Raw genomic sequence first — 16,199 nt, 5'->3', positions numbered from 1 at the left:
GCAGACACCAGGTAATGCACTGCTTAGCACTCCGTCAGGATCTGACTATCCACCTTTTGCAGGAACACCCATGCACCAGACATCCGGATGGCAATCTGGAGCTGTCATCAACATAGGAGTTCCATCACTCAGCCAATTCACCAGTGGAGCCTGGATCGGACGCCTGCAGCAAACACCAGGACGGCAGCCATGATCTATAATCAGTGCAACACCAGTGACAAGTCATCCAGCATCTGGCCAATTTCCTGGAGGGCCCTGGTTAGGAGGTACACCTGTTGGTTCCTTCCCGCCTGTTTCTAACCCCTTTGTAGGAGCAGGTAGTTCGCTGGAGCAGCAGTACCAGGAGCTGAGAGACCTGATGTACAGGATACGAGGCGTAGCACGTCCATTAGAGAAAGCGGCACGTGATATCTATGCAGACTCACCTTTCGTGGATGACATAGCCCTCGTCGGCGTTCCTAAAGGATATGTTCCACCTCAGGGCATGAGATGTTGACATTTCTGGATGCCTGGAGCGGATATAACCAGATAAAGATGCACCCCATCGACTAGGAAAAGATGGCATTCAGATCCGAGCGAGGTATCTATTGTTATAATGTCATGCCTTTTGGACTGAAAAATGCAGGATCAACCTATCAGAGCCTGGTGAACATGATGTTTAAAGAGCAAATAGGCCAAACCATGGAAGTATACATAGACGATAAGGTCGTCAAATCGAAGCAGGCTTCACAGCACCACCAGCATCTGGCAGAAACTTTCAATACCCTCAGAATATACCAAATGAAGCTGAATCCGACAAAGTGTACCTTTGGAGTGTCCAGTGGAAAATTTCTGGGGTATACGGTGACCCAGAGGGGAATAGAAGCCAGCACCGAACAAATCAGAGCAATTCTACAGCTGGAGTCACCACAGAAACCGAAAGACGTCTAGCGCTTGACTGGAAGAGTGGCAGCCCTAAACAGATTCATATCCAGATCCTCGAACAGATGCAGGCTGTTTTATGATGTAATTAGAAAGAGCCAGAGATTTGAGTAGACGGAGGAACATGAGAAAGCATTTCAGGAGCTGAAACGTTATCTCAGCACCCCACTACTCATGTCGAAGCCAGAGCCAGGAGAGCCGTTATTCCTGTATATGTAAGTCACAGAAGCAGCAGTCAGTGCAGTACTAGTGCAAGAGCAGGAAGGATCATATCACCCAGTATATTACATCAGTAAGTCTCTGCTTCCAGTAGAGACAAGGTACACGTCACTAGAAAACTTATCCTTGCACTAGTTACTGCATCTTATAAATTGCGTCCCTACTTCGAATCTCATACAATTTCTGTAATAACTAATTATCCTCTTAAGACTATCATGAGAAAACCAGATTTGTCAGGGAGGATGGCTAAATGGTCCGTACACTTGAGCGGTTATGATTTGAAGTTTGAACCATGTACGGCCATAAAGTCTCAGGCTCTGGCAGACTTTGTGTCTGACTTCTGCCCAACTCTCCAGACCCAGGCAGAACAGGACATCCTGAGTCTGGAAGAAGATAAAGGGGAACAAGTATGGGAGCTACATGTGGACGGAGTCTCCAATGCCAAAGGAGCAGGAGTAGGGCTGGTCCTCAAATCACCCCAGGGAGATCTCATAGTCCAGGCTGTACGATGTGAATTCAAGGCCACAAACAACGAAGCAGAATATGAGGCATTGATCCTGGGTCTGAAGCTCGCTCTGGATCTGAAAATCAGACACCTCCAGGTTTCCAGTGATTCTAAGCTTATAGTTAACCATGTAAATGACTGTTATGAAGCCAGGGATCCCAGGATGATGGCATACCTAGACGTAGCAAAGGAGCTGAAAATCAGATTTGCCACGTTCAACATCAAACAAATACCCAGGGACCAGAACGCAGAAGCAGACGCACTAGCCACCCTGGGTCAACCTTCAAAGCAAGAGCCGTCTCCATAATACCAATCGTCCACGTACTGGAGCCAGTGATACTAAAACCTAAGCATGAATGTTGTGCGGCACCAGAAGTAAAGAAGATACTCCAGACTGGAGGAAACCGTACCGGGACTGGTTGCAGAATGACAACCTACCAACAGATAAAAAGGAGGAAATCCCTCGTTGGACCCTACCGCAGATGCCTGGATCGGGAAGAGTCTCAGGTTGTTTTGCATGCTCTCCACAGTGGAGAATGTGGAAACCATGCAGGGGGCAGGAGCCTGTCCAATAAAGTACTGAGGTAGAGATACTTTTAGCCCACAATGCGCAAAGACGCCATGGAATTCGCAAAAAGATGTGACGCTTGTCAGAGGCACGCCCACGTTAGCCACCGGCACAGAGCCTCGCATCGAGTTATCTCACCATGGCCCTTCATGAAGTGGGGAATGGACATCGTGGGACCATTACTCAGAGCACCAGGAAACAAAGTCTATATGCTCGCCATGACGGACTACTTCTCCAAATGGATAGAAGCAGAATCATCCTCCTGGTTACGTAAAACCGGGTGATATATTTCATTAAAAACAATATCATATGCAGGTTTGGCATTCCATCTGAGATTATATGTGATAATGGGTCCCAATTCATTGGAAATAAGACAGAAGCTTTTTGTGCTAGGTGGAATATCTCTTTGCAGAAATCTACTCCTAGGAACCCTCAGTCCAACGGACAAGCTGAATCCAGCAATAAGATTATCGTCGAAAACTTGAAAAAAAAGCTGGAGGAGATTGGGGGCAAATGAGCAGAAGAGCTACCTCTGGTTCTCAAGGCCGACAGAACCACACCCAAGGTTGCAACGGGACAAACTCCCTTCAACCTGGTGTTCGGAGCAGAAGCAGTCATTTCATCTGAAGTTAGGGTCCCAACCCACAGATATGGATGCATAACAGAAGATCAGAATCAGGTAGAAATGGCAAGCGATCGGACACGATAGATGAACTCGAACCGGCGCCCGGATCAGGATGGCTTCCTACCGATGATCGTGGCTAGAAGCTATAACAAGAATGTAAAAATAAGAACCCTACGGGTAGGAGATCTGGTCCTGAGGAAAGTCTTCCAGAATACCAAGAACCAGCGGCGAGGAGAAAATTCGCCTACAATCGGGAGGGGCCATACCAAGTAGAAAGCACAATTGGAAATGGAACTTACCGACTCATGACTATGGAAGGACAAATGGTTCCCAGGATCTGGAATATCACCCACTTGAAAAAGTATTTCATTTAAGTCACCGGCATGGTCAAGAATCGGGTACTCAACCTACAGATCTGACTCGACCGGGTTCTAGATATTGCTTTAAATATTTCTCTGGCTCTGAATATTTTTCTGGTTCTAAAAATTATTTCTGAGTTTAACATTTTATGGTTCTAAACACTTTACACCAATTTTGAATTTGAATATCTTTCTTAACATTCCAAATTAAACATTTCCTAGTTCTGAAATTTTTCTAGCATATTTAGATCTTAACATTTTCTGGTTCTGAAATAACTCTACATGCATTTTAATTATTAAATTCTCAAGTTACAAAACCACTTTGAATGTTTTAAGTATAGAATTCCTTTTTATTTATTTCAAATAAATGGCCAAGTGAATAAAATGCAAACTAATCTGGCAGAGTCTGTATTCACTACAGAAGGCGTGTGTCCGTGGATAAGCATGTACAACCGGGACAACCAGCCTCCCGCGATGCATTAGCACTCACGCAAGCCTGTCTCCTCTGAACAAGTGGGCATACTAGACCCCTTAGCCAACAATCAAATAGCGATGGCCAAACAAACGACGTGCATGCACAAATCAAAGCATCAGAAACGGTACGACACAAAGATATATCTAGCAGAAAACACTTAGGTTCAAAAGCAAAATATGTCTGGCACCAGAACCAGACCAAAATACATCACACTGTTCGAAATTAAAATGTTACGCCCTGCAGGGCCAAAAACTAACTAAGCATGATAAAAGTTTTTCAGGCGCAGAAAAAGCTAATCTATGTCATTGTGGTCCACAACCTCAGAAGCAGGTGCCTGGTTATCAGGAGCAGGGGAAGTCACCTCCTCCTCAGCACCTGGATCGTCAGCAGAAGCATTGCCTGCTCCCAGCATGCCAGCTAGTAGATCCAGGTTCAGGCCATCAGGGAAATCAGCAGCAAGTCTCTCCTCTTCAGCCTCTAAGTCCCAAGTCAAATGCTCTCCACTCTGGAACGCCTTTATACACTTGATCTTCGTCTCCAGAGCAGCATAAGTAAGAGCATTCACTAAAGTTTCCCCAAGCTCAGCATTCTTCCCCTTCAGCTCTTGCACCTCAGAAGCCTTCTCTTCCAGAATCTGATCTGAGAAACACGAGCTTCCACATCAGAAGCACGTTTCTCAGAATCGGAAGCACGTTTCTCGGCATCGGAAGCACGTTTCTCAAAGATCGATTCTGAGACTTTTTGGCCTCAAGAAAGACGTTCCTTAGCATCGTAGCATTCCTCTCAAAAGACACTGAAATCCATCCTTCAAGATTCGAAAGATTACTCAGAATCTCGCTTCGAGCGACCTCCTCCAAAGAAGAGACGGGATTTGTCTAAATCAGCCTGGATTTTAAGTCTGCCCTCCTCAGCTGTTTTCAGCTGCTTTTGAAAATCAGCATTCTCTGCTTCCAGGAGAGGTACCTTCTCCCGCAGGAATAGAGCCATCTGGAAGGACTGACAAACCAAAGCAGAGTGTTAAAAAAAAAAAAAAAAAAAAAAAATACACGCTTGAAGCAGTTAGTATCTATTCACCTCAAAGAAATGCTCAGCTGCACGATCCACCAAATCATGCAAAGCTCGCTCCCAACGCACACGAGGGGTGAAACAAGAAATTTTGGTTCATTAAGCCCAGGCTACGCGCAGATTTGGCCTTGCCAAAGTCGTCTGGAAATGTAAAGGCAATAACCCCAGTAGCAGGAGCATATTTGGAAGTAGGAATAGCCCCAGACGCAGGAGTAGCTCCATGTATGACGGCTCGAAGTAGAAGAAGCTCCGGATGCGGGTAGCTCTAGAAGCGTGGATCAAACAGTTGCATATATTGAGAGAAGAAGAAGTCCCGAGAAGCAGGAGCAAAGTCAAATGGTGGAGCAGACCCATGGATTAGGGGCATGGCTGCAAATTGAGTAATCTCAATGAGAACAGACTCGGTGGCCAAACCAGGATTAGGCCCTCTTTCTGGCGCTGGATCCATATGCAGAACCAGGATCTGCCTTTCTCTTCTCTCCAGACTTAGGAGCAGGAAGCAGCATCCGACCAAGCAGACTCAGGTCTCGTGTAGATCTCGACCAGCCAAAATCTCCTGGGAATCTAAGTCCTACTTTGGAGGGACCCCCAGGAGCAAGGGATCCAGAGACATGAGACTCAGAAGCAGGGTTGGACTTAGATGTAGGGTAGGATTCAGAAGCAGAGGCTGCGTAGAAGCAGAGGTGAAGCCACGAGGTGGAACATATCCAAGAATAAAAGGCTTCGTAGAAAGAGGAGTGACTTCAATGGGAACTTGCTCCTTGGTTAAACCAGAGGCAGATCTCTTTTGCACTGAGATACGGAAGCAGGCGGGCCAGCCTTTTCTCTTCTCGGCTGGCTTGGAGGCATCTTCAGCACGTTTCTTCTCCCTCAGAGCCAGAACCGTAGCAAGTATAGCCTTAGTCTTAGCAGATCTTGGAAGAAGGTGAGAAGTCAAGAAACAACGGCAACAGTACAACAAGTCAAACAACAGCAGCAGTACTGCAAATAAAGTAGAAGTAGAGCTACATATCAGACGACATCGCATCCAGAACCAGAAAGACTAATTTCCCTCCTCGTCTTGATGCTGAGAAGGAAAATTGGGGGCAATTGTTATGGGTAAAATTCACACATTTACTACTAGTGACATGGCATCTTATTATTGGTTGAATGGAAAAGACATGTATTGCTAAAGTGGTAAGAATAAGTCAATTAGTTGGAGAAATGGGAGGAGTTGGTACGTAAATAGAGGATTGACCATAAGAATAAGTTGGGCAAGTCAATGGTCAAAGCTACAACCTAGGAAACAAACTAGCACCTTTGGAGGTTGACTAAGAGAAATACGTGGAGTTTGTTGGGGAATATTTGTTTGATCCTACGGCTATATAAGAGGGAAGAGAGACTCGATCAAGGGACATCTACACAACGTATATCAAGAGAAAAATACAACTCATTCCACACACTTCAACGCTCATACTCACTCAATTCCGTCTACCGTCCAACAATACTCCAATAGAAAATTAGTCCTTGTATTTCCTTACTTGCATAATTCCGTCTCGATTATAGTGCAAATTGGTGGGATTCCGACTACCCCCGCGGTTGTTCCCACATCGGGTTTTCCGCGTCACCAAAAAGTTCCTTGTGTCATATTCGTATTTCGTTGCTCATTCACTCATTATATTCGTCACAATCAAATATTAATCGGCCATAGATTAATCACTATCCCTCACAAATTAAATCGATAATTCGGTAAATTTTTACTAAAACACCCTCCACAATGCCACGTGCCGAGACGGGGCCACCTACATTTCAATAAACAAAGGTTTTCAATAAAATGGACAAGTGTATTCTTATACAACAGCAAAAGCTAACTGAATCGGAGGCTTACCCTCCTAACCAAGTGCTGCCACTCCTCTAGGACAAAATCTATCACCGCCTCACCAAAGTCTCGGAGATCGTCGTCATCCCCGCTGCGTAGGTGTACTCGAGGTTCTCGGGGTACGCTGGGGGCTCGACGCCCGCCTCCTCAACCTCCTGAAAATCCAAATGAAGTCTTTATTTGATGATCATTCATCATTTTTTCAAGTCAACTCAAAAAAGGGAAAATGAAGCACTTACCACGACCGGCCAGTACGCCAGCCTCTGGCGAAAGAACGCAGAGTACTCCTCACCAGGAAAAAGAAGAGCGTCGCCACCAACGTCCGCCAGGTCAGCCTCCCTTTCAGCGTCAGAAGGCTCCCTAAACATCGTCCGAGGAGGATCGATGGGAACCGTGAAAGCATCACGTGAGCACTGACGAGTCAAGCGCTCGCCCAGATACCACACTGGATCCATCGGCGTCCACAACAACAACCGACTCGAACTCCTAGGTCGAAGGACCTCAGCCACGAAAGAAGGGGCGTCAAGGTAGTCCACCCAAGGCCTGGGCACCCACTAAGATAAGCAAACAAGAGGTCATTCTTACGATTGCTTCTAAAGAAGTAATGCATAAACAAATGAAGGAAAAGTGATTCAAAAGTACTTACGTCACTCAGCTTCAGGGCATTCACGCCCCCATCGACAGACATCGTAAGAAGAACACTGTCTCTTCCTACGACAGATCACCCAATCCCTCACAGCGGGATAAGCTCTCGGCCCAGGCTCCGTCCTCTTGGGCGCGAAGTCCGAAAAGTAGTAGTACACCCACGCCTGCAAAACAAGATAATCGATGACGATCTTTCACGATTCGATAAGAAGAAGAAATGATCTTTCATAATACGAAATGAAGGTTCATACCTCCAACAGCGATCCCGGGGACCGACAAAGAGCGGGGAAAAGTCCCCTTCTCCAGCAGCTCAGGACGAACCATGGCCCTCATGTAGCGGGTGAGGACCGCAAAGCCAGGAGTGACCCAATCCCAACGACCTAGGTCACTCAGGTCAGAAAGGAAGGGAAGAAGCTTCATCGACAGCCTCTCCCCCTTGTCTCCAAGGTAGAGTGAAGACAAGAACCACCAGAGCCACATATGAGCCCTCTGCTCTGCAGTACAAGGAGGAGGACCCACCTCCCTCCCATCTATCGTCACCAACACCGGGGTCTTACCCGCGAAGTAATCCCTGACTTAGGAGCTCGACACTAAACCGGGAACCGTAGCAGCACTCGCCGCTAGGTTCCAGCCGATCAGCCTCCTGGCCTCGGCTGAATACACCCGCATGGCCGTCGACGGCTACACCACAGCCTCTACTCTACACGATAGACCAAAAATTATGCCGTAGTCCTCCAACGTGACCCCGACCTCGCCAAAAGGCATGTGAAAGGTCGAGGTCGTATCCCAGTACCGATCAAGGAAGGCTCGAATCATGCAAAGGTTAGCCCTAAGCTTCATTCCCTTGATCTCCCTCCACGCTCCAACCAAAGCTCCGAAAGCTCCAAGCTCGATGATGGCCTGCTCCTCCTCCGACAGTCTCCCGTAAGCCTCCATCATCGTCGTGTACCCAGAAAAGGACCTCATGTTCCCAGCCTCCGATATCGATTCGACGCAAAGCTATCTTTAGCTCGAAGTGAAAGAGAAATGAAACGACAAATAAATAAGTAAAGAAAGATGATGAGAGAGTGACGAGTTTGAGATTTACCATGCTCTTCACCGTCCTATAAGACAGGTGACTCTCTGCTGCCCAAATGAGATGTCGGCCATCCCATTTCTCAGCCCACTGGGGTGCCCTCGCTAGCTGGTGACCGCCTTGTCCGACATTGGCCCGCCTCGGGGCCTCCTCCTCAGCAACCTCTTCCTCAACAGCCTCCTCCTCGGCAGCCTACTCAGCAAACGCCTCCTCTAACACCTCCTCGAAAGTAAGAGAAGGATCGAAGTCAGTATCCACATCCATGGGAGACCTCCCCGACGTAGAAGTCACGTCACCTGTAAAATTAGAGTAAATTAGGCCGCGTCAAGTGACGGCGAGCCCCAGTCAAGGTGTTTTCAAGCCTTTCAAGCTCCAAGAATGGCTTTTCTAGCCATCTTTGGCCATTTATTTTGAAATACGGCCGCTCATGTGGTAAAATGGGTCAAGTCAAGTCTAAATTCGAGCCTATTCACGGGTTTGAGTCGAAATTTTGGCAGCATTTCGCTATAAAGGCGATTATGCCCTAGGAAAGTGTCCTGAAAACCCGTCACAAATCAAAAATCCGAGATGGTAGGAAGTTTACCCATCACACAAATATTCCAAATACTAAATTTCAACACAAATGGGCATTCCTAAGGCCATTTTCGAAGCAATTTACGAAACAGCTGAGAAACCGTCTCAATTCTACTCAAATGCTCAATACTTAATGAAAATTCAAAAAGAACACATGGTTATGTTCCTTACACTACCAATTATCCATTTCTAATGTCAATTTCACAAGGCAAATTCATTTGGGGGAAAAGCCCCAAATTTTCGAGTTATTAGGATTGAAAACCCTAATTTTCTCGCCTCAAATCAAGCCAAATGCGGATGTTTAAGCAAGAATGAGACACATACCTCGATTAGTCATGATAAATGCAAGATTTTGATCAAGTTTAGGCGGAATGTCGACGGAATTTGAGAGAGTTTTAAAGGATTTTGTGTTTTGTTATTATGAATTAACACGGGTTCTGTCGAGTTTTTACTTAGACAGGGACGAACCCAGGAAAAGACGCAGCAGGTGCTGCGCATCTTCCAAGAGTCGCAGCTCTTGCTTCGCCTCTTCCTTAGCTTCCCTCCAATTCGATTTTTGAAATTTCGTTACGAGTTCGTTAATCGTGGGCCCATCTTTGGTGCGCCTCTTCTTCAACACCATATGTCGTATATTTGGTCCGTTTGATATTTATTCTTCGTCTGAACCTGTATTTTCGAGCAAACTGTGAATTGTAGCAGTACTTTATCAAGACTTTGCTTGAAACAACGAGCAGGTTTTCTCCGATGGTGTTTCTACACGCCTCAATTATTTTCCCAGCGAGAGTTCATGGCAGCCGATTGTACCTCTCAAGATTTGGAGTTCGCTTGAGACCGACGCCAGCAGATTCCCCCAGTAGTTTCTATCGACGTCCTGCTACCTTCAATATTATGTTACGTTTTGTTCCTTTCAGATGTTCTCACACCAACTACCTATGTCCCTACACTTAGCCTTCACCGATAGGATCGCACTCCTTCGAAGTTGCCTTAGTAACCCTTAGGCCACCTTCTCGCCAATCTTTTCCTTTAGGGTCCCACACCCCTAGCATAACCTTTATATGTCCTTTAGGTCCTAGCCTTAGCTCTTATGCTTACCCGTAGCTTATACGCAACTCCGGAAACATCTCGAGGAAGAAGTCTCAGGTATGGTCTCTTCTTATGGCTGATGAGCTTCCTTACGTAGTCTAATGGACTTTAAACGGCCCTCACCGGAAGTCGACAGACTCTAAAATGTTCCCGACGACAGGTCCCTGGCTCAGACCCCTTGAGCCGCCTCGCGTCGCCATAGTCGTCGGGTTGTAATCTTCGATTGACCTGATGGCTATACTTTGACTTTCGCCTTATCCAAGCCGCAGTCAAAGTGGGGCCTCTGTAGATACCTCAATTCTGCACCTCCTGCAAGCCACCCGGTGATGATTGGGCCGCATGTTTGGTACACGGAATGATTTATGACAATTCGTAAGTTTATCGTTAAGTGATAGCTCAAATACTTGTGTCTACCCCTTGGTCGTCATCTACGCTCCATTACGGTCGTTATGACAGTAATTAGAATTCATTTGGAGTCTGGGTCAAAATTCGTCTTCATTTTCTAATAAACCGTTTAAAATGCCGAGTCAGAATGTTCTGGAATATTCCGGATATTTCTATTCCATATTTTAATCTTTTAATCTTTTGGCAAAATATATCCCGAAATTATATTTTAAACAATAAGGAAGTCGAGATCTACCGCAATTCCATAACAGAAACGCGGAACATCTTTCTTCTGCAGAAGGAAACTCCTGGGAAAAGGACGAAGCACCTGCTGCGCCTCTTCCAAGAGCCGCAGTGGCTGTTGCGCCTCTTCCCCAACTCTTTTCTGCGTATTTTAAGATCTTTCCGAGATTTGTTTCCAAAGTTTTACCGAAACCTTAATTCCTCCGTGTGATTAGTATAAATAGGGACCTTCTTTCCTCATATTTCTTACGCGAGTGTCCGCCCTTCTCTTCTCCCTTACCATTCTAAGACCGTGCTCTTTGCTTATTGGCGTCTACGTAATTGAACTTTCGACCACGTAAGCTCGGATCCTTCTGAGTACCAGCCTCGTTTTGCATGACCGACCAATTTGACCAACTCCACTCAATCAATCTAATCAATTTAATTTAATTCCTCTTACGAGGGCACTTTCATCATACATTCAAGTCGAGCAATCACTAATCATTAACTTAGTCAATCTCGTTTCGTCAAATATGTAAGTCTGAGGTTGTAAATCCCAAGTTTTATTATTGTATTTCATTATTGTATATATTATTGTAAGGTTTACGTCGAAAGCATGTTTAAAATCGATTTACAAAACCCTTTTTTCAAACCTATTTTTACGGATTAATAGAAGACAGACGTCGAGAAGAAACGCAGCAACTGTTGCGCCTCTTCGAAGAGTCGCAGCATCTGCTGCGCCTCTTCCTTAGGCTACCGCAGTTTCTGCTTTTCTTCTTCTTCCTCGTCTTTCTGTTAACTCGTCTTGTTTCGTTTTTCTTTCTTATTTTCTTCTTTTTCATTCGTATATAATAACTATAACCATAATATGTATAATCTCCGCCTTTAAATCCTGACTTAAATTCCTTATAATCAATATTTGTGGGTTTTCATCATTAAAATCAAACCCGGGTTTTGGAGATTTGATTCACTCATATCAAATCTCTGGGATTCGACTTTTGTATATTTTCTTCAGTTTATCGCGTCTTGCATTCGTTTCCGTCTTAGTAATTTGACCTAAATTAGTTGTAATAAATCTCTTATTGATCTTTAACTCACTCATAATTAGTCTATAATTCGTTCTAATTCATTTGAGTTTGTTTTTTATCGCTTTTATGACCAATTTACATGTAAATAACCTGTTAAATCACTTCTACTTGAGTCGAATGCCAATAATCGATCATTAAATTCACCAATGAACATTAACGATATGCAGTTCCGGCTTCACAGCCAGAATTTACTATAAAAACAGACACAGTGACCACTGCGCCTCTTCCAAGGGACGTAGCTCTGTTGCGCCTGTTTCTGGGTGATTTCTGTCCCTGAACTTCCGTTTCTGCTTTGACCTAGTTTATTAGTCTTACGTATTAATCAACTATTACCCGTAATATCATCACTAATCTGTCCGTTTTCTAACCTTATTTATTTTCCTTTTCTTTTCTCAAATTATCCGTTTTAAATGTATTTTCGACGTAAATCATCAAACCATTGTAATTATTGTAATTTTAATTATCGCATTTCATTTATTATACTCTTTATTATCGTATTGCTTGCTTGCTCTCACATGTAATCGACCTTAATCTCTACTTCGACCCAATTGTTTGCTTAATTACGTGTTCACCGACATAGTTTAATTCTTACATGCTAGGATTAAAACGTTGGATGTTTCATTGCATGCATATAATCGACAACATATCGAGTATAGATGATTTTCCCTAATCATTAGTAGAGGCCGCTATTGAGGCAGGCGGGATTAGTTGTTCGATCAAAAGAGCTGCCTAATACGTACCCTCACCCCTTACTCTAGATCTCTGTGAACATCCGTGTTCATTGGCATCCACGAGAGTCATTCTAGACATAGAATGCTAAGGGTAACGAGTTCTTAGTGTTCATGTCACTATTTTGTGTCTTGGCATGACGCGAAGTATTCGAACGGTTCCAATTTCTCATAAAAATTGGTGGCGACTCCACAAATGCAAACGCATGTTTTCCCAAGCGCCCCCGTGGGCCCCCCGTGTCCACAATGGTGTCACGCCATCACATAGAGTTCATACTATAGAAAAGCCTTTGATGACGGTTGAAGATTCGTCACTTTCGAAAAGTAACGCAATATTATCGCAAAATTATCTCCTTATAACCACTGAGCCTCAATAAAGAACGTCTTCTTTCATTTTACTCAGTTTGTGGGTCTTGGACTTCCGTAAGTTCAAATTTTCTCCCACTCTTTCTTTCAGAAAATGAAAATCTTTCTGGAAAGACAACATTATGAGCCATAAACTCTTTGTTTTCGTTTTGGAGGAGTAAAAACCAAGTGGTTCAATTTTGGATAACCCTCACTAATACATAAATTGGTTCTAAACATAAACATTTATGGTCCCAAATGTATAAAAATGACAAGTTAGGGACCCTCCCTATCCATATCACATCTGGAGTCATTTAGGCTATTATAGTCGTGTTTTGAACTTTTAGTGAGAAAATAGCTTACAAAATTGCGATAAACCGCAAACTATATCTCATAAAGTTCGTTTATCTTCTTGACTACACCATACTCTATGGTTCACAATCTTCTTAGTGATAATCAAGGTCATTACTTGATATTACCCATTTGATCTTCAAAGTCATTACTTTGAAATTTCCGATCAACATTTTTGAACTTGTCGTACTTTTGGTTTACTACTTCATTTTGAAAATATTCCACGTTTCAAAAATCACTTTTCTGTCTTATTAAATAGATACGAGGTTTTCATATCTACTTAACATTACAGTAAAAGTAACGAAGTATGTATATAACCAACTATCGACCTTACACATCCGTATGTATATGGTCAATCACCTCACTATTGTGTTTCTTTTCTGCAAAAGAAAACATAATACATGCACACATACCATAAGATTCTCAATCAAATGGTTATACGATATGCTAATCGTTTATACGTTAAACGAATTTACTTGAGGTTTTATCAATTGGGTTCACCGGATTAGAGACTTTAAAATCTACAAGATAGTATAATATTTAGTTTTCGTGAAGAATGTAATATACCTCTAACTTGAGTGGTCTAAACCAACCACCAAGTTATCATAGGAGTAGGTAAAACCTTTTGTTTTAAATCACCTGAGTGATGCCTTCTATGTGTAAACATAGATGATTGAATTCTTTTAAAACAAAATTTAGGTACATTTGTCCCTATCAAAATCGTTGCTACTCTAGCATCATTTCGATACAAAAATGTCCTATGCTAGACGTCTTACGTTTTATCAATTCATGTAAACTTCTTTACAAAAAAATGACCCGTACTTGATATCTCATACCAAGATAGTGGAACTAGCCTATCCATTGAGTAGATGTCTCCTTCAACTTTGTCCTATCGCATACATCTAGGGTTGCTTCTTCTTAATTCCCACTCACTTTTATATTCCTTTTTGCTTCAACAAGCAAAAATGAATCTCATGAAAATCTCTCTTCATGTCATTCGTGATATTTTATACACTTAGTAAGAGTAAATTACTATAAGGTGAGTGCAAGATGTGGCAAAATCTCAACTTCTTGCGAAATTGGACTATCTTACCGTTCAATTGTCATCATATGCCTAAACTCTTTAGCGCATAAACAATCGATTTGGCCTTTCTCGAAGTGAGCCATTTGACGGTATCATATTGGAGTATTCTATGTGTTTTTGAAAACTCTTTTCGCAAACTTTTGAATTACTTTTGAGTAATTAAAACTAATATGTCATCATCATGATAGAGGTGTCACTTTCAAAATCAAGACACTCTTGATAAAATGTGACTCCCATTTAAACTCGTAATAAGAGTTTGCAACATGAAACCCCTTTTTAATATGTATGGACGTTAAGTTGTAAAATAATCGCAAAATCCGTTGTAAGCTTATGTAGGTGATTTGGTAAATCATGTTACCAATCATAGCTACCGAATTCCTTCAAAGAAACCACTTTCTATGAAAGAACGAAATGAGTATAATAATAAATAGAGGATGAAAGGAGGATGAAATGCATGATGTCATAGTAAATACATTAATGAAATTGAACGGGCAATAAGGACAATCAACATTCAATGTTATAAAAACTTGATAAACATTTTTAACAAGTCCATTTATATAATGACCTCTCACTTAATTATATAAATGATTCCAAGATCCGTTTTTAGACAAAAATAGGCATCGCTTGGGCGAAACATCCCATAATTGTGTAAATTCGGTAAGTCAACGCTTGACTAATTTCACCTCTTGAACTCTTGGTTTACGAATTTCGTTAAATCCATCTACTAGTCCCGGAATACAAGACCGTCTTATACCCCGTTGAGTCCAACCAACTTTGGCACGTGATAACCGTTTACCACCCTACTTACCCAAGGTAAAAAGAGAACACCCCGCTTGGGCGAGCGTGGCTCTAATGAACAAGGGATTCATAGGTGTTACTAATTGGTAAGGCTAATCTCAATTTTAGTTATGTGAGAGATCTTATCAATTTAGTCATAAATTCCCTATAAGTGAACTAAGTCGATGAATGTAAATGACGTGAATTGACGACCGCGAAAATAAAATGCATGTGAATGGCGATTTTGGCATGCGCGGAAAAATAAAAGCAAGCAAACATATGAATAATCCTAGTATGGCCACCTAGTTAAAAATAACTAGACTATTACATATCGGAAACCAAATCCTTGGTCCCTTGCCTCTTCATAGGAACATCTTCCAAAAGTGGCTCCTTCTTGTGGGATTTGGAACACCTTTCCAAAAATAGACTCCGTCTCGATGTAAATCCGTCTTTTGGAAACGCCGGTAAAAATAACTATTGCAATTAAATTACATAGCTATTCCTATTATACATTAATTAATAAAATAAATAAAACTATTAATTAATTACAAACCGAAGATATGAGATCGTATTTAAATTACAAACAAATCGATATTTCCATTCATTTCGGGTAATAACGATTAAAATAAACTAGGCCATACTAGGTACTACAAAATAAACACTTTAAATAAATGACAATCATTCATTCAACATAAATAAACATGCTTAAGATACTGTAAAAAGATGCCAAAATCGCCCTATCTTACAATCATTGGTATCTTGCTTGGTTTTGTGGATTTAATCAATTTTTAACTTGTAAAAATCAATAATCAACTCTTAAATCTCACTTAAGTCCAAACTAATTGTCCAAACTATTTTAGACCTCAAAATTAGTCCTCACTAATTTGATGATGAATAATTAGTTTGATTTGGTGATATTTGCTAATTTAATCGGTAAAATCATAACCTTTAAGTAATAAATCCAAAATAATTGAAAAATTACAAAAAATTGAAACTAAAAATTTTTGAGTATTATGGTACACTCCCAAGAACACCAATATGTCAGAAAAATTGCCCAAAAATTTTGAATAAATTTTATGAAGAAAAAGATCGATATTTATCGATTTTTAGCCACAAAAACCAATAAACATCAAAACAAGGTGAAATCACATTTTAAATTTCACTTTTAACTTTTAAATCATATTGTTAAATGTACATAAATTTATCAAGGGCAGGAACAAATGTTTCAAATATATGATTAATTTAATTC

The 16,199-nt window shown here is 42.1% G+C and overlaps 1 protein-coding gene across 1 annotated transcript; it reads left to right on the top strand.

Moving 5' to 3' along the window:
* The first annotated feature begins 1,355 nt into the window (after positions 1-1,355).
* On the top strand, positions 1,356-1,952 carry LOC141628010 (uncharacterized). Its single transcript, XM_074441202.1, has one exon. It carries the CDS (start codon positions 1,356-1,358, stop codon positions 1,950-1,952), a length of 597 nt encoding a protein of 198 aa, XP_074297303.1.
* Positions 1,953-16,199: the final 14,247 nt, after the last annotated feature.

Source organism: Silene latifolia, chromosome Y (assembly GCF_048544455.1).
Source record: "Silene latifolia isolate original U9 population chromosome Y, ASM4854445v1, whole genome shotgun sequence".
Taxonomy (NCBI): domain Eukaryota; kingdom Viridiplantae; phylum Streptophyta; class Magnoliopsida; order Caryophyllales; family Caryophyllaceae; genus Silene; species Silene latifolia.
Note: the sequence above shows the minus strand (reverse complement) of the source record. Positions and strands in the feature narration are given on the sequence as shown.